This window comes from Lepeophtheirus salmonis, chromosome 1 (assembly GCF_016086655.4).
Source record: "Lepeophtheirus salmonis chromosome 1, UVic_Lsal_1.4, whole genome shotgun sequence".
In the NCBI taxonomy this organism is placed as follows: Eukaryota; Metazoa; Arthropoda; class Copepoda; order Siphonostomatoida; family Caligidae; genus Lepeophtheirus; species Lepeophtheirus salmonis.
The window spans coordinates 16,663,167-16,685,423 of record NC_052131.2 but is presented as its reverse complement, the minus strand read 5'-3'; the positions used below and the strand labels follow the sequence as shown (position 1 = coordinate 16,685,423).

Sequence of the window (22,257 nt, the reverse complement as noted above, 5' to 3'; positions counted from 1 at the left end):
GTATCCAGGATTCATAAATTAGTACGTTTTGTCGATATCGAGTAATTGATAGCGGACTTACTCCGGAAAAGCTGGCCTTTTTAAGACCTTTGCAGAATCGCTAATAACTATTTACGTTATCAACTAATAATCCATAACTAAAAATAAAATATATTGCCATTTATATATTGCATCTTTTTGTAAAAATATTATTTATTTTTAATCTCTCAAGGTAAAATTATTTAAAGAGATATTAAAAAATGAGAACTTCTTTGGGTTTAAAAATACCGAAATTCATTTTGTGGAAAATAGAGGACGTCACTTACCCTTCAAAACTGTGCAAAATAAAACTTTAAATGTGCACTATCATTATGAAACAAAAGTTAAACATTTTTTCACATTTATAAAACTAGTTTTATTACCTTTTGAAAAAAGGATCTATGTTGTTGCATCCTGTAAAAATTAATAATATAGAAACTTCAAAAATTAAAGATTTACATATATATCATGATAAATAAATAAAAATGCTCAGTGCAGTATGTATAATAAAATATACTATTGCGATAAACACAATTGTAGAGGATATTATAATTAATATATAATCATTACAAATTTTTATAAGGAAATTCATAATAAAGAAACAAAGGTTCCGTGACTATATAATCAAAACTTCCGACATTTTTTGATAAAAATGATCATTTACCGGATATCATATTTAGTTTAATACATACATAAATTTAATATTAATAACTGCATTTAATGATCAAGTACATGGAAGCTCCCCAGAAAAGCTTTCGGGGATATGATTTTATTCCCGAACTCTTGGAGTGATCATCTTGGTAGAGATACTCAAGATTATACAATGGAGGCTCTGTTGTTTTTGGAGACACATCATAGAATATCCCACGCCCCACATACGCATGCCCATAGTCTGCTCTAAAGTGTGCACTCCAAATAGATATCCATCGGAGATCCCATGTACGAACTCCATCCGGCATTTGCAATGTGACATTCTGTGTAAAAAAACATGTAACTACTTTAATTTAGATCAAATGAATTATGTTTAACGAGAAATGTTTTGCTCAAAATAAATTCACTCAAAACTAATATTACGTATTCATTGCTCCCTCAATTATTTGCCCATAAAAAAGAACAAATCTGCATCGTAACAAATGTATACATTGTATATCTATCTAGTACAACATATTCTCTATTAATTGAGGAACTCATCATTTATATTATTTTGAAAATATTACAGAATGCTTCAATATCACTACTCAGTAACAATATAAGCTATTATATAACATTTTATATAAGCAATGAATAAGTAAAGCTTAGCCAAATATATACAAGACTGAGAACAAGAGTAGAGGGCGTTTTACGTGACGTCAAAATTTTCATGTCGTCCATTTAAGGGTAATAGTGAACTATTATTGGATGTCAAAATGGGACCAACAAACAAAAGAACTAAATCCTAACTCTCTATAAAAAATTTATCGCTCAATCCCCATATTTGTTATTATTATATCTATGATCCTAAAATATATTATAAAAATGTTGTTAGATCGTAATAGAATCTAATTCCCGTTATTTAGATACAAATTAACTATTACAATAGAAAAAATTAGATATTTTTCCAAATTATCCTACTTTTCTCGTACCTAATCCATCAAAAAAAAAAAATTGTACAAATCTAGCCATTTTTAAGGATTTTTTGAGTACATATTACTTATATGATTTAATTCAAATATCATTCTTTATTATTGGCATCTTGCAGTATTCAATGCTCGTGTTAAGACTTTTTTTAATCGTATATACATTTATGGAGTTTTGTAAATTGAAATATATATTTAAAATTTGTGCATTTTATGTAGTACAAATATCAACTCTGACCCCCCAAAATGGTGTCTCCTTCAATTATGATACAATTTATTATGTCCGTTGAACAATTTTTTGCTATACGCACTGTATTTTTTTTAATAGAAAGTTATTTTGTGAACGTTTCTTTAAATTGATATTTAAAGAATAAAAGGGTTCATAATAGATTATAAATTTTTTTAGCCTAGTCCCCAAATGTAAGTATGGATCTCATAACTCCATATTAATAAGCCATAAGTCTTGAATAATTAATCTAAGAAAATATTCATATCCGCAAGATGGTGCAAAAAACTCGAGTCTATTTGACAAGCAATCAATTAAACATCACTCAAATTTCTTTATTAAATTATTTATATTATTTTTTTTTTTGTGAAAAATTATAATATGCAGGGGCGTCCGTTGGATTAAATAATTATTTATATATTGTTTGGGGGGAGGGGAAATCTAAACATTTTTTTTTTTTAATTTCAAAAATCCATAGCTATTCACAGAAGATCATTTTTTTTTTTGGAAAAAAATTACGAAAATCCATAGCTATTCACAAAAGATTACAGTTTTTGAAAAAAAATCCAATAGCAAATTTTTTGCTTTGCTGCATAGACGGAAAAACGAAAGACGGGAAAAAATTCTAGTAAAAAGCAATAATTCATTAATTTGAGGGGGGGGCAATATCCCTCAAGCACACACCCTCCGGACGCTTATATGGGGTTATCTTAACAACCACATAGTAATATTCATTTTATTTCTCAACCTTTCCTCAAAAAATAGAAAGGAAAAAAATAAGAAATTTCATATCCCACAAGGACAATGGACAGTGATACTGACTGATGCATAAAACATGTCCTGTCTGTATGTAAAAATAAAAGATTCCGAAAATAAACATTGTAATCCTGTCAATTTGAAGAATGCTTTGAAGGAGAGCAGCTTAGCTGTCATGAAGTTCTATTAGATCAGCTACAAGCAGTCGTGAGGGGAAGAAAATAAACACAAAACCTACTCTGTATACAAAAAGGATATATAGGGTGGAATTAATCTGATGTCGATCTTTCCTTCCACTCCGAGTTCATCAAGGTCCTCACTCTTACAACTAGTGATGAAAATTGTGTGTATTTTGGCCATGTTAAAAAAAAACTGAAAATCAACATGGTAACCCTCACAATTTGAAGAATGCCTTGAAGGAGAGCCACTTAGCTGTCATGACGTTTCATTAGATTAGATTAGTTACAAGCAGCTGTGACAAGGGAGGAGAAGGAAATAAACAAGGATATTGAGAAGAATTACTCCGATTTCGATCCTCAATTCTAACAAGAGCTTACAATTATAACTCTGTAATAAATCCTCCAGGTTACTCTACGTCTTTTATAAGCTCACACAAATGTTAAATTCGGGTGTTGTATATAATTGTGTGTAGTAGAATAGGAAGTTCCCCCATCAGGAATTATAAAAATAATTATAACAGGATAGGAAAAGAAAACTCCCTCTTGAAGTTATCATATACATAACAGCGCATGTAAAGATGTAGTAGCTCAACGGACAACGAGCTCAGATTTTTTTTTCTCTTGAACTCAATGTGAGTAGGTTCGCGTCTTGGTCGTTCCTAGAGAAGGAAATATTCTTATTGTATGTGGACTTAAAAGACAATTACTAGGTCAGATGGATTAATTCTAATATTATAATATTTACTTATATTTAATCAGTGCAACTCCATCTGACTAATTACGGGAATTTATTTTTAAATACACCAAAGGTAAGTGTGTCAGTGTAACATTTGATTTTTTTTTTTTTCATCATACAAGGAAATAATTTATCATCGATAAATGCAACATATTGATCTCTGGCATGGCTTTGAATTAAATCAGTTTTGTTTTCGTTGCACGCAACTTTAATTTACTGGGGTTTGCTATGGAGATATGCATATATAGCAATTAAGACCTATAAAATAAATTCAATCTTTTGATAAATGCATAAACGATGGAATTAATTTGATTGTATTTTTAAGCACGTTTGACGCTCATTGAATTACTTATGTCTTATATAATATATAAAGTTTATCAGTCTGTATTTCTGTTTATGTGTTGAATGAAAACTCATTTTTAACAACAAGCTCATTAAACAGAAAAATAAGAGGGAAGTACATATATAAAATTAAAAAAATGCAGAGATCTCAGCCAAGCAGTGTTCCAGAGACTAAAGTACTCCCTGCCTCATCAGATTAAATATAAATAAGCTCTGAATCATTCATTAAGTCAAATTATTTAATGTCAGATCATCTACACAAGCACAAATATATTGCTTGAATCTATTATAGATCCTCTGCAAGCATAAGGTCTTTTTATTTTCAACCATCTTAGTGACAAAGATCATTGAATATGCATTTTTAAACATACCTCTAAAAAATAATCTTAATTATACTGTTAGAACATATGTTCATTATAATATGCATTCTATAACAATATGCTTTAATAGGCCATAAAAAAACTAAAAAATATATATAATCCGCAAGGTGCTGTGAGAGTCTGTAGTTTGAGGACATAACATAAATTTTTCAATGCACCTTTAATGTGAACAACATACTTATATTTAATATTAAATAATGTAAAGAAAAGTGTACCTGCTTTTCTGATTATGTATCAGACGAGGACTCATTTTTAACAATTAACAATAAAAAATCAGGGATGTGACTTTAGATGAGCTTAACGAAGGAGTGTGTGTAGGTAAACCACAGACAATTAGCGCTTTAGAGACTAAAGTACTCCCTGGCTTATCATAATAGTTAAAAAAACGTGCCAAGCTGTTGTTATTATTCTTGAGGAGAGAACCTCTGAGTATGGAGTAACTACATGTGAGTATGTTCGTAAAAAACAGAGAGTACCACTCAGCATATGTTGGGTACTTTTCTTCTATATTATTAAATCATAGTGTGTCTGTTTGTTGACACCTAATTACTCTGAGTAATGCCTTGTACTAACCAATACTATTAAATATTTAAATTGTTCTTTGACTACAAATCTTCTTAATATATTTATTAATACAACAAAATTTCACTACTGGGTATTCATGACAAGATTTAGTTTTGCTTCTTTCAATCTAAATCATGTTACCATGAGATACTATTTAAGTATTCACTGCGTTGATACAATTTGACTGGATTTATTGCAACAACTGCTGCCGTATTTCTAAACACCCAGGAACACTTATAATAAAATACAATACATCTTGGCCTACAAGTTATGTAGGTGAACTGCTGGAATCCGAGGCAAGTTAAATTTGTTCGCCGCACCTTCCTTGAGCATCAAAAAACCCTTTTAAAATCACAGAATACGGCCCCATAATGTAACAATATTTAAATAAATTTTTTAAATCCAAAGTATTCCAATTTAAGACTCCAAACTTACTCACGTGTTTAAAAATTGTTTCTTTTATTGTATTTATCAATGTTTTTATGTAGAACTACCTATGGATTTTCAAAGCTTTCCTTTGTTTTTATTAAACGTTAAAGATGAAGCTATCAAAAGGAGTTAGCCTTGGACAACCCGTGGGCTGAGGTAAATTATAGAATATTAGTGGGGTTTCTTGGTGCTTAGAAACACGGCGGAGGTGGAGTTTAAACTGTCTTGAGAACCAGCACTTCACCTGTACAACCTGAGGGCCAGGGTTTATTTCGGGATATTAGAAGGGTTCCTTGATGGTCAGGTAAGCGGAGGCAGATACATTTAACTTGCCTTGGGGTCCAGTAGTTCACCTACACAACCCGTGGGCCAGGATGTACTATAGCATATTAGAAGGGTTCTATCCTGCCATGTTTCTTCATCATTCAATCGTTTTATCATCCGAATATAATATAAATTGAATAATAAACTAAATTGCAGACGATAATATTGTCTTGCAATGAAATTACTAACAATCATATTGTTTCACAATGATATTACACACAAATATTTGACCACAATTTTTTTTACTACAATCATTTTACAGTGAACCAGTGGCTATGTGTGAGTGTGCTCATGAAAAACGGAGTTAACACAAAGAGTTTGTTGGGGAGTTATATTCAATATTATTAAAGCAAAATGTATATTTTCGTCCACTCTTATATCGAGTACTACCACTAGAATGTAATGATGTAACAAATACTAGTATAAGTGAATAACGAAGCAAAAATATTTATTTATATGTGATGCATACAAAAATCTCACCTGATTCTTAAATTGAAGGAGTGTGGCATAGGGATTTCCCTTTGGATAATCCACCTTCATTCCATACTTGGATCCTGGTTGTCCCCACTGCCCAACATAAAAAAAACTCTCTAATCCATTTCCATCAAAGTTAAAGTGTTCGATCCTCAATCTAGATTTATCCACAACAGAAACGTTCCCTGAGACAAATACTCCTCTTTGCTGTGGCTCCAAACGAACTTTTTGAATCCCTTTAACAGATACAAATAATAGTAGAGGCCCAGCAATGAACGACATTAATTGATAGCTGAAGGTCTTCATGTTTCTCCTAACCTTGTTTCTTCGTTGATCTCACGGCTTGAATTAAGGGAAACACATTACGTGTTGTTTTTATTTGATAGGAATTTTTTTTTTCTACTAGAAAGGCAAAAATAGGATAGATTTCAAGATAAGGTAAAATGTGAATAAATAAAAAAAACTAAGTACGAACAACAACCATATTATTACTCAGTTCACGAAAAAAAATCAGATAATTTTTTTATAGGATAGAGTGAAACTCTATACACACTCGCTGTAGAATACTTTTTTTTAGTTCCGTCATATGAGCGTTTTGACATTTATAAATTCCCTGAGTATCTATGGATGTATGGAACATGAATTGGTTCCTTCGTTATGCATCAATAATAGATAGCTTCATTATTCAAGAAGAAACGAATAAAGGACATCTATGCAAAAAAATATTTACATATTATCATAAAATAAAGGAATATGGTCCACCACTTTTAAATTAAATATGAGCCCGTTAGAGTTAACAGGAATTTAATTGAGGCCTTTTTACAAAAAAAAATATTTTGATACTAGGAAAGACTGGGAACGATAGCAACTATTGCAAAATTTTCTTAGCTCAATCCATATTAATAAAGCAAAGTTTGTATGAATGTATGTATGGAAACCAGTCACTATATATAATGCATGCAGGAGTTTGCATGTAGCATCGAACGTGTATTATACAGCTGTACTGTATATAATACTTCCCGATGAAAATCATGTACATATTTTTGATCTAAGAAATAACAATGTAGTCGTATTAATGAAATATTGCAGGCGTTTTGCATGTAGCATTGACTATGTAGCGCTGTTTCTGTTTTTATTACTCTCTTATGGTATATATATCATCATTAAAGAAGGGATCTATCGAAAGAAAAAACTAAGTTTAGCGATTAAAAAAAGAAAAACGGTTGTTGGGTGTGTTCTTTCTTCTTTTTTTTCATTATTTAATATGTCGTCTATGTGTTTATTCCTCCCTCTGAAGTAAGCATTCTCGCTTATCTCTGGTATAAATTGTTTTAAAATATATAATATCATATATATATATATGAACTTAAATATTATTATAGTCTTTTCCAAGCACTAACTCTATTTTAAATGTTCTCCTCTTTATATCAATAATTCATTTTCTTCTTCCTTTATATAATAAGCAACTGATATGAACGAGGCTCTTAATTCAGTAAGACAGATTTTTGAGGACAGAACACGTTATATGAATTGATATATATATTTAGTAGTTACGTGTGACTGTCCTTATGAAAAACAAAGAGTAACACAGATGATTTTTGTGGAGATATTTTGGATATTATTATAACGAAAATTTGTATTTTAGCCGACGCCTAATTATTTCGGGATATGCCGGGTACTACCGGTGGTGTATCAATTTTAACTTGCTTTATTATTCAAGAAGGAACAAACGATAGAGATTTATGCAAAAAAAAAAAAATATATATATATATATCATAAAAGAAAGGAACACTTCTACATAAAATATGAGCCCATTGCAATCAACATTGATTTAACTGAGGCCTATTTATGTACAAAAACAAAATTAAATTGTTTTGATTCCAAGGAAGATTTAGAACTAATTCAAAATTTTCACGGCAATTGCTTAATTTATAACACAATCACAATTTTTTTAATCAGACATTTTAGTCACCTTTTGTGTAAGATATTAAATGAAAAAGGATTTGGAAGTGTAAAGTAATTATTGGAGGGAGCAACATTTTTGAAATAGTCAGTTTTTCATCATTTTTAATTATATTAATCTCAAATTGTTTGGGAAATCGGCTAATATAATTTATTAAAATTATTGACAGTCTCATTATGAAGAAATTTGAGATATTGTAATGCTCGGTAAAAAGGTGTCAGTTGATACAAGTGTTGGGATGGAACTCGGGATACATTATCATCCTGAACTTTATCATATAGGTCGTTCCTAAAATCATATAACATGCAGCGGATATTAACAATGCTCTTAATTCAGTAATACCATATGTCTCGCTCCCGCCTTCTCCTTGAGCTCTTACACAAATCCCATATATATGTAGAGTTGTGTAGTATGTAATGAAGAAACTACTTTTAAAAATAAAAAAAGGTTTTTGCGTGTGGTCTTTATTCTTGTTTGTGGTGTTAACGTCTCCTCAGAAATAAGCGTTATTTGGTGTAAATTTTATTAAAAAAATGCATATTAGAATAAATAGATATGAATTTAAATATTTATATAATATTTTCCCTCTACTTATGCTACTATAAATGTAGAAGGTTCTCTTTATAATAGTAATTCATTTCCCCCCTCCAAAATCATAAACCAGGCAGCTGATATTAATAAGGGTCTAAATATGTCTTCTCCTCGCATTTTTTTTTTTTTTACATTACAAGAAAAATAACTATAGTTATAATATATTTTAAGCAATAATTCAATACATAGATTAGTGTAGTTATTAATTCCATAAAAATATTTGATATTCTAATTTTCTTTCATTATGTTTTAAAACTCGATTATTCAACTATTACAATCATACCCACTAAATGTTGCAACTGTTTCCGGAGCCAGGAACACTTTCAACATTTGACAAGTCGTATTACAATATTATTTTTGCAAAAAAACTACTAACTAGTATACTTTTAAAATAAATTCAATAAATAATAGGCAGATTTTGTGTTAAATTTTGACACATCTAATACAAACCAGCTCCCAGTAATTTATCACATGCTATAAAAGCAATTTTTTATTCGCTCATTATTTAATTTTAAGTATTACCTGTTCGTTGTCTTCATACCTTAACTATTTTTCTGCAAAAAAAACCTTTTAAAATACATATATCTTACATCTAACGGTATGTGCATAATATGTATGTTTGCGGAACAAGGAAATAGTTTAGATAAACAAATATAAACATTGAGCCGTAAATAAGGCTTGTATTTGTTATTTTTGACATCATTTTGCAATAACTGTGATTGCATCTACATAATTTAGATGTTCCTAGTTTTAATCTCGTAAAGTGAATAATTTGATGGATAGCTCGACTGTATGCTATTGAAGTCTAATGTATTAATTATTAATAACTAATTGTGGAAAAAGTAACATACATCAGGATAAGATTCAACACTTTTCTCCTAAATGATTTTGAATCATCAGATGGATTTATTTATTTAATGAATGAACGAGGGTAGTCCCAGAAGTACACGGCTTGACAAAGAAAGGGCTGTAGTTATTTAATAAAAAAAATCACAGTTTTAGAAAGTACACAATCTCTAAAGTAAGTAACTTTTTGAAGTATGAAGGGCCACGTTGTTTAGTAATTCTTTGGGAGTCATCGATAATGAGCTCGTCAGTGAATTTGTTAAAATAGAAAAAAATGGTCAATGTTATTTGAAAGGCTGTCCCCAATCAATATAAAAGATACATTCTTCTCTGTATGAGTCTTTTCCTTAGTTCACAAAAATAAGTTTTGGGAAGCTGAGTTTAAAGAGGTCGTACGAGCTACTAAGACATATATCACAGTATTTGACTAAATGAGATGACGACTCCAGAAATTGTAAAGAAAATCTAATGGTGGATCGTCGAATGAAAATGGGAAAGCCAGCAGACATTCAAGGGCCTTCAAAAAGTCTGATTTATTTATTATTCATAGCAATTGTGAAAAATGGAGTATTTTTAATTAAATAAATCAGCATAAGGTACAAAACTCTCTAACTCGCAAATGATCTTAAATTAGATGGATAGATTTATTTACTGAATGTACGAAGCCGTCGCAGAAGTAACTGGACTGACTAAGACATGGTTATTATTGTATGTATTTTATACAAATGCCATCGTCTTGTATTGTCCCTGGGTGCTCGAGAGGAGGATCATTTTGATTCCCTTCAAATAAAGGTAAATGTCTTAAATGGTGGATTTAGAAGATTTTTGAGTGCCAAGAGAAAATCTAGCTTCCGTAGTAGGGAAAAAATATTGGCATTTGAAACGAGATGCAGTCCCATTTCTTTTTCCATTGTCACAAGTAAGTAAAAATCCAGTTGACCATTGATCGTTTGATCAATATTGAAAATGGAGTAAGTTTAAGGTCCTCAGATCTTCCTAAGAAATTTTGATTTATAAACCCATACTTTTTTAAAGAATGTTAACCTAATTAATATCGATGACAACAGCATGATCATGATTCTTGATCAATAATTGGATATATTAGAGGAGGTAAAGACACATAAACATCAACGAAGGTATTCTAACTCCAACAATAGACGAAAATGATCAATCAGATCCGTTGACCACAAAGGATCAATATGTTTAAACTACTTCTAACAAAGAACAACTCCTTCTACCTATGTTCTCGATCCAAATCTCTGTTAATAATTCATCAGAAAGATGAATAAAATACTAAATATGCTGCAATATTCTATCAAAGGATACTAAAGTTACATTTTAAATCAGGATCTATGGTTTCGTAAAAGAAAAATGATAAAAAACATTTTTACTTATATAACCTTATTCATATTTTTTTTTTTTAATTTGTCTGTAATTCCAAAGGACGAGTTATTCGTCAAATTAATGAAGTTATGCCAAAACAACAATGGTATTGAGATTAGCATTATGTTTAAAATGCGCTGTACGTCAGTTGGAAAAGACTTCGAACATGGTTGAACTTTATGTATTATCAATTTAAGAAAATTCATCTGTTCTCGCCCAATGACATCATAGACCTCTACATGCCTTATGTCGAAATTATCAAATACGAGAATGATCTTTATCTTATCAATTTATAATCAAATATTTAAAAGAACTGTAGTAATCCTCATCATCACTTTCCTCATGCACTTCATCTTCCTAAATTATGAAACTGTATGCGTAGTAGAAAAATCACTATTTTTTACTGATTTTGAATAATATTATAATATTCAAACAAGGGATAAAATAAACTTCAATCAAATAATTCGGAATTAGCCACAATCAATGGATTTTAAAATAAATAATTGCAATTAAACTCCTAACTTAATCAAAACAATTATAAGGTAAATACTAAATAAATAAATTGAAATGGATTTCAGAATATAAAATATACTTAAAAAGCCCATATGAATATCATCATGTATGTATTAAATATTCACATAAAAAAGAAAAGTCGAAGTGATAAGAATCAGTTCTGAGTATCTAATTCAAAAATGCTAGAAGAATTACAAGAAAATATTAAAACTTAGTTATTTCTTTCCATTGCATAAGAGATCAAAGGCCTCCAATAAACATACTAGTATTTAGATTTCTATAAATTTTATGAAGATAAATTCTGTATAGATGTTGACTGTTATCGTTGTCTTTATTTAGGAGCTAGAATGTAATCATTCATTATTAAAAATTATCTTGACTTTCATGAGAAGAAATGATGGTCCCTTTCCTCAACTTCATGAGGATGAGTAATTCATGAATGGAATATATTTGTATTATCTTGAAAGATCCTGATTCAAAAGGATGATAGCTCCTCGTTATCTTGGTGAGTCAGTCCTTGCTCACTAAAAAAACAGATTCCGAGCATTTAATTTATTTGACTTTAGCATCGAAATGAGGGAGGCAGTCCATACTCATCTAAAAAGTATTTCCGAAGTAAAAAAAAAAGGCCATTTTCTTGTTGCTTAACCTTTTAATAGTAACATTGACTAATAGATGGTCTAGTTTAATGGATTTAAATCCAAATTGTAATTTAAGAACTACTAGCGAGAAGGACTTCATACGGTTCTTATTTCTTTAAAAGAGTAGATTCTTTAAATTAACTTCTTGGGTTGTCCAACTCATATTTTGAAGAACCACTATGAGTCAAGAATACTTTTAATTTCATTATCACTTAATAAAATCACATCCGTAAAGTCTTAAATAATAATAAGGAATTTTGTCAATAGGTCACTCAACTTCGTCAGAAGTCTTTGTCTAGCTAGTATTCTTTGGCCGGATAATCATAATTATTATTCAAGGAGGTTTTTTTCTTTTTCTGTAATGTGGCACTACTCACTGGTGATGTGTTTACAAATGAAAATAAGTAAACAACGCACATTCCCTATTGACCATGGGGAAATACTGTTTATGGTGGCCGGTTTGTGGCCATTTTGTGAAGTAAGATGTAAAAAAAAAAAAATTACAGCACTTTTTTAAAAAGTATAATGTAATTATTGTAATTCCATGATTAGTTGGTGAATGTGTAGTAACAAGAGAAAATTCAAATACCCCCGGTTCTTTTAGTCTTCAATAGTTAAGTAATATTTATAGCTCAATCAAAATGAAATAGCATCAATTAATAGTTGTTAAATCAAATGATTGATTTTATAGTGATATAAAATGTTATGTAACTCTTGCAATTTCCTTACATCTTTTAAATGATATAAATTGACATTATCCAGCTGCTACACGATTTAAATTTATTCATCCGTGAACTATGAAATTGCTAGTGAATATATATGTTGTGTTCAAGTTACAATGTCTATAGAAGTTCTAACTTATATAATACTAGCGTTAGTACCCGGTATTGCCGTTCAGTTCCGTATATACAGTTCACCTTGAATAAATGTGCACATCTTATTTCAAAAAATGAATATAGAGTTGTATTAAACGGTATGTACAAATGAATTAGACCTCACAGACGTTAAGGAGTTCATGAGTCTCTTGACAAACAAACTACTTGGGTCATTTCAACATATTAATATTTTTATTCTTGAGGAGAGTAAACCTAAGTTATTGGGGAGCAATGTGTGACTGTGATGATGAAATATGAAGAGACCCCAAATAAATCTGGGTAATGCGAGAGACTATCGATAGTATGAAATAAAGAATGTGTCGTTAGACAATGTTTAGCAACGAATGTGTGTAGGTAAACGAAAGTATCAGTGAGTGCTCTAGGAACTAAGGTACTCACTCCTTGGCTCATCATATCATTTTTTTTTTTTTTTTTAAATTATAAAGCCGTAATTATATTATTTCACTCTTGAGCAGAGAAAATCAAAGTATTTGTTAGAGAGTTATGTTCTATATTATTAATATAAAGTTTGTCTGTTAGTCGACACTTAATTACTCTGAGCAATGTCGGGTAGTACTGCTAGTACTAAGTAATATTATCACTAAGGGATTTGTATTATTTAGCCGCAATATGGCACCATTCTCTGCCGCTTTGGATACAAACTAATCAAAACAAACAACGCTCATGCCCCATTGTAATATCTTATAATTTATATGTAGGAATAATTAGAAGGCAAGAACTACTCTATAGTTTTTACATATTATTTATGATGAGTATTTCTTGATTTGTGTAGTACCTTAGAAACTATCCCCAAATTAAAAATAAATTAACTTATGACTAGAAAAGAGCTCCTCCGTTTTAATCTGAAAATGACTTTTATCTAGCTTAATTTTACTATGTCATTATGACATACAATGTATTACTGCTGAAAAAATTAATCAAAATTGACCATTAAAGCAAATCTTTTGATGTTGTAATATTAAGTTTATTCTTTAAGTTTAGCTATAATATTGAAAAAAATAGTTCATTTAACTTGATTTTGTATAATAAGACACATTTTGAAGGAACTGTATTTATTACATTTTTGGACACTGGAATTTTATTTATGAATTTCCTCTATGAAGTTATTACGCTTCGAAATATGGCTCTGAATAGAAATTATACACTTAAAATGGGATTTAAAAAAAGATTTTAAGGGCCCAACCCTATTATAGTTGAAGATTTTAATGGACATTCTCGTGTTCTATGGACTAAATAACAATAATAAAAGTGGATTATAGCTGGTGGGTGAAAATACTGTTGCATAGTGATAATGGATCTGTTTAACCCATATTTATTTTAAAATACAAGTATACATATTATGTAAAAACATAAATAAAAAAAAAATACATATTAATGTACAAGAAAGACCCGTTTTCAGATTGTTAAACATACTGTTTCCGCTCTGGTGGAGAAGTGGAATTGATTAAGGAGACTGAGAATTGTTGCAACTGGCTCTTGTTTGTGAACTTTGTTTCGAGATTTTTGATACAAACTTATTTTGAGTGATAAAAGGAGGATCAATATTTTTGTTTTAATATAGGTTAAGTTACGCATCGTCGGACACATCGGAGAGGTTTTTACGTTCATGTACTTTATATAGACATCGTGTGTTATATTTGAGATTTTTTAAATAAACACATTGACAAATATGTTATTAAGAAATTGGTATCAGAAGATTTGCATTAAAACATCGAATAAAGAGGTTATTAATTATTTAAAAACTCAATCAAAAAATGCACAAAATTAATAAATTTGGATAAGTTTGAAATTTTTATTTTTTATTTGGGACGTTATTCGAATCATGTTTCTTAATTTCCGACACATTAAAATAGTAAAAGTATAGAAAAAGTTTATACATACGAGTGCAAATGCTGCTTTGAATATTTATTTTTTGGGTGGATTAAATTCAAAATACAACCTACCTACTCTTGTACGAAGAGGGATCCCTAATTATTTGGAAATCCTTGTGATAAAGGATCTCATATTTTTTTTATGAGGACGAAAAGAGGGAGGAACAGACATACAGTACAAAAATTAGAAAGATAAATTAGAAACAGAAACCTCCTTTAACCTTTAGTCGTATTAATATAATTTATAAAGAATCATATCCGTGTTTCCAACTCCGTCTCGGGAAGAAATATAATGGACCCCAGTTCTATGATATGATTCCATGGATACCTTCAATATCGGATTTTTTTTTTAAATCTCTACCAGATTCTAAGTATAGCCAAGTATCGTATGGAGTATCTTTAAGTCCTAGTCGCTTCACTTCAACTCATGGACCTTGGGAAATTATCAACTTTTCAAAGATGTGCTATCATTCTTGGGTCTTGTTTGCTCTTACCGTCAACTCCAGTTGTTCAGAGATTATAAATGTACTAGAGAGAGTACTTTGCATTGGTTGGAGTTATTGTGCGTCGATGAACTTTGCTTTAAAAATGTAGATTTGGCGTATCAATACTCCCTTTTTTTTTAATTTCAATGTAATGCACTATACTTCAGCTACACACGCTCGTTGCCAAACCTACTATACAGTCATATTCATCATTTTTTAAATTTTATATATATGATCTGTCAAGACAAAATCAAGCTAGAATGAATTTTCTCAAAATTAAGTAGGGATTAAATTTATATTAATGGACAAATTATTTTTATTTACTCTTTGTGTATACCGCAAATTGTCTTAAAATAGCCTAAGTTAATTATAATAATAAAAGAATGATAAATTGAACGATTTGATCTGAAAGAACATATCAGGGCCAGTATAAATCTTTTAAATCAAACAAAGGTTTTAAACTATAGTTTAAATTCTTGGGTATTTTAACTCATTTCACAAATTTGAATAGACTTTCTACTGGAATAGGCTTGCCCGGGACATTAATAAATTTAAATTAATTAAGAATCCTTCTACTTAATATAAAACCAAAAATAAAGACCGCCCAATTTTAAGAATTATTCTCACTACATCTTGATATGTATCTTTGCTCACTTTTTTTATAAGGAAATAGAGTAGGTTTGCCCAAAGTTCCCCGAGAAAGGAAGAAATTAAAATTAATTCTGAACTCTTTTTTTTTTTTTTTTTTTTAAAGGGGAGGTTTAGAGAAGAAAAAATATTCAAGTTGAACTATCGTTTTCTCAACTTTTCTAATATTTGTCAAAAATCCATTCTGGGGCTTCTGAAGGCAATGGTCCAGTTTATAATGAGTAAGACTTTATAGCTTAAATTTATTTGATATTTTTGTTGAAATGGTATTATTACCCTGATAGTATAGGACTTCTAAAAATATCAATGATTATAATTACTAAAAGGAAACTTCTACTTATTAACAGATTGGGACTCTCTTCTTTAAAAAAATCAACTTTTTAATCAGTCAGTTAAATAAGATCGGAAGTAAGGGAACCCAAAATAATCTATGACATTATTTAAAATTTTAAAAACCTTATCTATTCCACCCTACTTGGTCTTAACATCACTGCCTCTAACCTATCATTCCGGGGCACCAACAAATTGCAACATTAGATATTTACAAGTATTCCCATGAATGTTTTTGATTTTTCACTATATTCATGATCATGTCGTCATAAATAAAATGCAAATTTTATAAAGATATTAGAAATGAATAGGAATGTAGAAAATTGAGCTCTAATCTAACCTAGAATACTTATTTCAGACACGACAATTCCATAGTGTAGTAATTTATAAATGTTGTACTGTGAGATATATCATCAAAAGTTATCAATTTAAATAGTAATTGATAATTGTACACACAAAATTAGATCTATAATTTTTCAATATATGTTTATTTTATTTTAGGCACCCTAAAACATAATAATAGTTAGGCATGGATACGGGTAATAACCTTACAAGTAGACTCGTACCCGGAAATCAATGAAAAATATACCCATAAAAAAGGGTACTTGGTGTGTAAAAACTCTTCACGGGTAATATTTGATCAAAATAATCTAGGTATTTCTTTTCTGAGGCGAGTGCCCGTTTAACTTTTTTATGTTTGAAAACTGTAGCATATCCTTTTGTAGACAATGAAATAAGAGCTATTTGTTTAAAATAACGCAACCTCGCATATTTTATTCTGTGTATTATATGATTACAACTCCAAGGTATATTTACTTTTTGTTGTAGTCCATAGAAATATTTTTACCAATGTATTTTCATTTGATTAATAAAAATAAGCCTTGCCTAACTATATATTATTTTATGATATCAAGTGTGATCCTTTTTCAACTTGTCAAGGCATGGAGCTGGATAGACCTGGAAGTAGTATGGAAGAATTATTTGATTATTATGAATGGAGTCCAGATGATGATTTTATTGAACAAAGCCTCCCAATGCAATCATCAAAGGATAATGAAAGTTAGTACTATTCGTCTTTATTATTGAATAATTATTCATAGACGTCTATAAATCCATAGATGAACCAACAACTATAGAGAACAAATTGAGTTCTTTTTTTGGAGTAGTAGCCCCGAAGTGGGGATGTTGTATAAAGATTTTTTACAAGAACCAAGATGGACAAAAAAGTGGTTTGTAATTTATGCAAAAAAAAAAAAAAAATTGTAATAATAACAGCTTCTGAGTTTAGTACCTCTAATATGGTAAAACATCTAAAGTTTATTCATCTTGCGTAGTTTAGTAAAGAGTCTAACAAGCATCCTAATATATCAGAATACATGTGTCGTGTCACAAAGTCAACCAATCCTCGAAAAAAGTAATTAGACAATCTTGTTTTGGAAATGATTATCTCTTATGTTGAAGTTTCTGGATTCCAAAATTTCGCCGCCAATCTTAATCGAGGATACGTTTTGCCTAATAGAAAGACACTTAGTAATAAATTGCTCCCTCTTAAGTTATACAAATTGAAAACTCCTCTCATGGGTGAATTAGCAACAGCAGAACAGATTTCCCTCACTAAGATATTTGGACTTCGTGTAACAATACCGCCTATATTATTTTGACCGCACAATTCATCAATCTTATACGAAACCCAGATCAAAGTCGTTCTTGTCTTCAGCAAAGGTGTGCCTTGTAATAAAATGTCGGTTTTCCAAAATATATCAGAACCATATATATTAGAACCAATTGCAACAGTTTAAAATTATTGCCTTACATCGTTTACAACGTTTAACTCTTAGTGTTATTAACTCTGCAGTTATTTGGGTTCAAACAACTTTTTAAATATCAAATTATGAAAATGAATTTAAAACTATTTTTTTGAATATAAGAGATTGAAGAAGCAATTAACTGATTTTCATAAATCCCATCATTAAAAACTCAGGTACTAGATTTTGATTAATTTATTTTTTATGAAATAATACGTCGAACCATTTTCGGCAATAATTATTTGCGACGGCAAACGTACGTTCCTCACTACTCCCACGCAAGAATTTGACATACTGTATTTCCAATACAAATTTAGAATCTTGCTTCTAGAATGAAACCAAGTTCACTCCTTTACTATTTCCATATTTCTTATTGCCATTAAGTATAAAAAAAGAAATTATATTTTACGATCTCCATAAAATAATTAAGAAAATAAAATATTATTCTTCATTTCTCACTCAAAATATATGATTTAGCAGAGGGGTCCGCCAAAATTATATATATATATTTATTTTTTTTAGAAGGGAGGCTTGATTTTGAATTTTTGTTATAAAAAATTTAAAATTTTGTGGAAAGAAAATAAATTATTATGAATTTTTTTGGAAAAAAAAAAATCAAAATCAACAGCGATTAACAAAAAAATTTCAAATATATAATTTTAAAAAGAATATTAAATATTTAATTTTCTCGTAAAAAGAGAAAAATACTCCATATAGGGAGGGCTACAGCCCCTCCAGTCCTTCCCTGCAGATGTTCCTGTTTAACAGTTGCAATTGTTCCTGTATGGAGACGGTCGCAAAATTTGACAAGTCGTATTCAATTGCTAATGGAAGAAAAAGTACTGAATATTATAATTTCCTAATGAATAGATTCAAATAATAACACTCAAATGTTAGAATGTTATGTTATGTTTAAGAAATCAAATCAAAATAATGTATTACAGCTCTCCTCGGCCAACACTATTCAGGGGCGTCCGCAGGATGATTTTTTTTTTTTTTCTGGGTGGGGAGTGGAATTAGTATTCGGATTTTTTTTTTTTTAATTCTAAAATTAAATTTTTTGGAAAAAAATTGCAAAGATCCATAGCTATTCCAAAAAACTGGAAAAAATTTCTAAACCCTACAGTTCATCACAATAAAATTAAATTTTTTGGAAAAAAATTTGAAAAATTTAATTTAATTTTCCGAAAAAAATATTCAATTTTCTCGTAAAAAGCAAAAATTCCTTTATTTCTTTTTTGAGGGGGGGAGATACGGCCCTCCAGTCCACCACCTGCGGACGCCCTGCTGTTATTGGCCTTCCTAATGTGGTGTTAGTCTTTATTTGTTTGGTCCAATTCAGTCTGATTACTGTTCCTATCAGTCCTTGGGACAAGTCCTTATGAAAACGTCGTTCCTTCGGACTATCTGAACTAAAAAATAGGAATAAAGTTGAGTGACGTCATCAAGGAACTAATAAGTCTTAGGACTGGACTGGAACAATACTGGCATTGAGGTCTATTTCGTTTTGTGTTCATCTGTATAAAATAAATATTTTTCTAAATGAAATAAAAGATTTTTGGCTTTTTGGACAAGTGTTTTTTTTTTTTTTTTTTAATCATACTTCGATAAGTGTATGATGAACATATCTTCATACGTATTAAAGCTTCAATTATCACAAACAAATCATTTATCGATTTAAGTAGATATATAAACAACTAATAGCTTCCCTTAAGCAACTATTGAGAATTAGTTTTTTTGGCAAACTTTATGTGGAATAAGTAATAAGTATTTACGCATGAAAAAAATATTATCTGAAAGCATTATTGGAACATATTGGATATTTATAACTGAGTTATAAATCGTATTAGATATTAGTCATTACTGGAATTGAGAAATGGCCTGGTGTTATGTAAAACAGAAAAGTAGCCAAAAATTGAAAAGGCAAAAAGAACCCCTTCTAATATTTTATAATACACCCTCGCTTACTGGTAGTGTAGATGAACTGTTGGTCATCAAGGCAGGTTAAATTTATCTGCGACCACCTCCCTTGCACACCATGAAATTGTTTTGTAATGAAATCACTCACTATCATATTGCTTACAATGATGTTGCTTCACGATTATATTTTTCCCAACGATTTTGTCCGCAACCTTTTTACCGGAATCATTTTACCGTCAACTTTTATATACTCGGATTGAGTGTATATTTTATTTGATGCGCGATTACATTTTACAATTCCGTCTAAATTTATATTTAAAAAATAGGCATTGTTCTTTCTCTCTTAGATTTACTAATTTACTATAAAAAATTAATATATTTCATGTCATATATGTAAAACAATTATCGAAATGAAGAGTTTATATGACTTTAAATATACTTTGTTTGTAGGGAGTGAAAGCCATGGGATACACCATGGTTTTCTAGATAATATGTTATATAATATATAGATGAGCGGAAATTTTAAAAGTCAACGAAACCTAAGAAGCTCTTCTTTTCTATTAATAATAAATATTTTTACAATAATAAAAACTTTTTATTATACAATTTCTATAGAACACAACCAACAAGAAGCTCCCACATATTTTAGCTAGATTAAAATTTTTATTATCAAAGTGAAAGTATAAAAGAATAAGAAGCTTAATTAATTCTATCATTTTCCTTCATTTTAAATAGTATATAGTTTATTATAAATTGTGAATAAATTTTTAAAGGATCTCGAATCATGGTACTAGTTTGATCATATCAATTAATTGAAAATTTGTAGATCAAATTTGAAAGTTTAAAAGAAGTTATTCCCGTTCTTGTGATAAAATTTTACTGTAAAATGATTGCTGTAAAAGGGTTGCTGACAAAATCCCAGCAGATCACCTATACAACCTGTGAGCCAGGATGTATTATAGCATATTAGATGGGTTCCTTTGTGCTTAGGAACGCAGCGATGCTGGAGTTTAAAATGCCTTAGCCCATCATTTCACCTGTACAGCCTGAGGGCCGGGGTGTATTTTGTGATATTAGAAGGATTTCTTGATACTCAAGAAAGCAGTGGAGGATAAATTTAACTTGCCTCGGGGCCCAGCAATTCACTTACATAGCCCGTGAGTCAGGGGGCGTATTATAGCATATTAGAAGGGTACTATCCTGTCTTATCTTTCGAATATAATATAAATTGGAACAAAATTGCAGAAGATAATATTGCTTCACAATGATATTACGCACTACGATTTTGTTTTACAATGATAATGTACACAATAGCTTTACGACACAACGATTTTAAGATGAAACGAGATTACCCCCAACGATTTTGTCTGCAACCTTTTTACAACAATCATTTCACTTTTCTTTTTTTTTTCAATTCATTTTGTAGATGTATGTTGTAGTGACTAGTATATTCTTTGGTCAATCCCTAGTATTATTTTAAGTTTAAAAAAAAGTCGTGTCCTATTAATCCTGGAGTTAGAAAGACCCATTCCAAATAGTAATGCATTAGTTTAGTGTTTTTTTATCTTCCTTGCATAAAAGTATTCTCCAAGGATGGGTATGTCCTCCACCATATTAAAAGAAATACATTTACCTTTTCCGGAGCAAAATTCGACATTTTGAATAACACATGACGCCAATGAAGTAAAGATTTGATGCTGTTCAAAAACTTACTTCTTTACATTTTACGATTCAAAAAACATATAAATAATGGCATTATTAGAAGTTCAAAGCATCACAACAGTTATAAAAAATAACCTTTGATTAACTAAATAAAAAAGGTGACCTTTAGAGGTTTAGTAGATAGTGACCATCCATATAGTATAGTAATGTATGGATACACTAACAAGCGATGGAATATGAGTAATAAACAAATAGATTAGTTGTCATAACAAATATAACTACCCAAACTAAATAGATCATAAAAATTTGTATATTTTGGTTACCTTTTTGAGAATTTAGATCAATAATAAGGTCGACAAGAATTTGCTACAAATATAAATGACTGGAGAAAATAGGGGGAAAAATTAATAGAGAAGGTCTTATTAAATTATATTAGACTTACTTTTACTATATTAAAAAAAATGTATAATGAACAATTGAATTTGTATATATTTCTTTGAATCTGCAGTATTATCTAAGTAAAGTTAGCAAATCTTAGCTTATTACTTTGCCGAAATTGAATCCTCTTTTCTATACCAAAATTTCCCATAAATGCAGAAACATTTTCCTAGCAATGATGTTAACTTTGTTAGGGAAACTATGACCAAACTTGCTTTCCT

General features: G+C 29.9%; 1 protein-coding gene across 1 annotated transcript; it reads right to left on the bottom strand.

Moving 5' to 3' along the window:
- Positions 1–518: 518 nt before the first annotated feature.
- LOC121124174 (uncharacterized) lies at positions 519–6,539 on the bottom strand. Its single transcript, XM_040719340.2, has 2 exons — positions 6,051–6,539; positions 519–992 (listed from the first exon to the last, which is right to left on the bottom strand). The coding sequence occupies exons 1-2, from the start codon at positions 6,348–6,350 to the stop codon at positions 723–725; spliced, it is 570 nt and encodes a 189-aa protein (XP_040575274.1). The 5' UTR covers positions 6,351–6,539; the 3' UTR covers positions 519–722.
- Between the last annotated feature and the right edge of the window lie 15,718 nt (positions 6,540–22,257).

Bases quoted from the DNA above. Each gene is read 5' to 3' on its own strand.
- LOC121124174 (XM_040719340.2), bottom strand. From the start codon at position 6,350: ATGAAGACCTTCAGCTATCAATTAATGTCGTTCATTGCTGGGCCTCTA. The intron at 993-6,050 runs GTGAGATTTTTG...TTTTTTACACAG, and splicing joins TCCTTCAATTTAAGAATCAG to AATGTCACATTGCAAATGCC.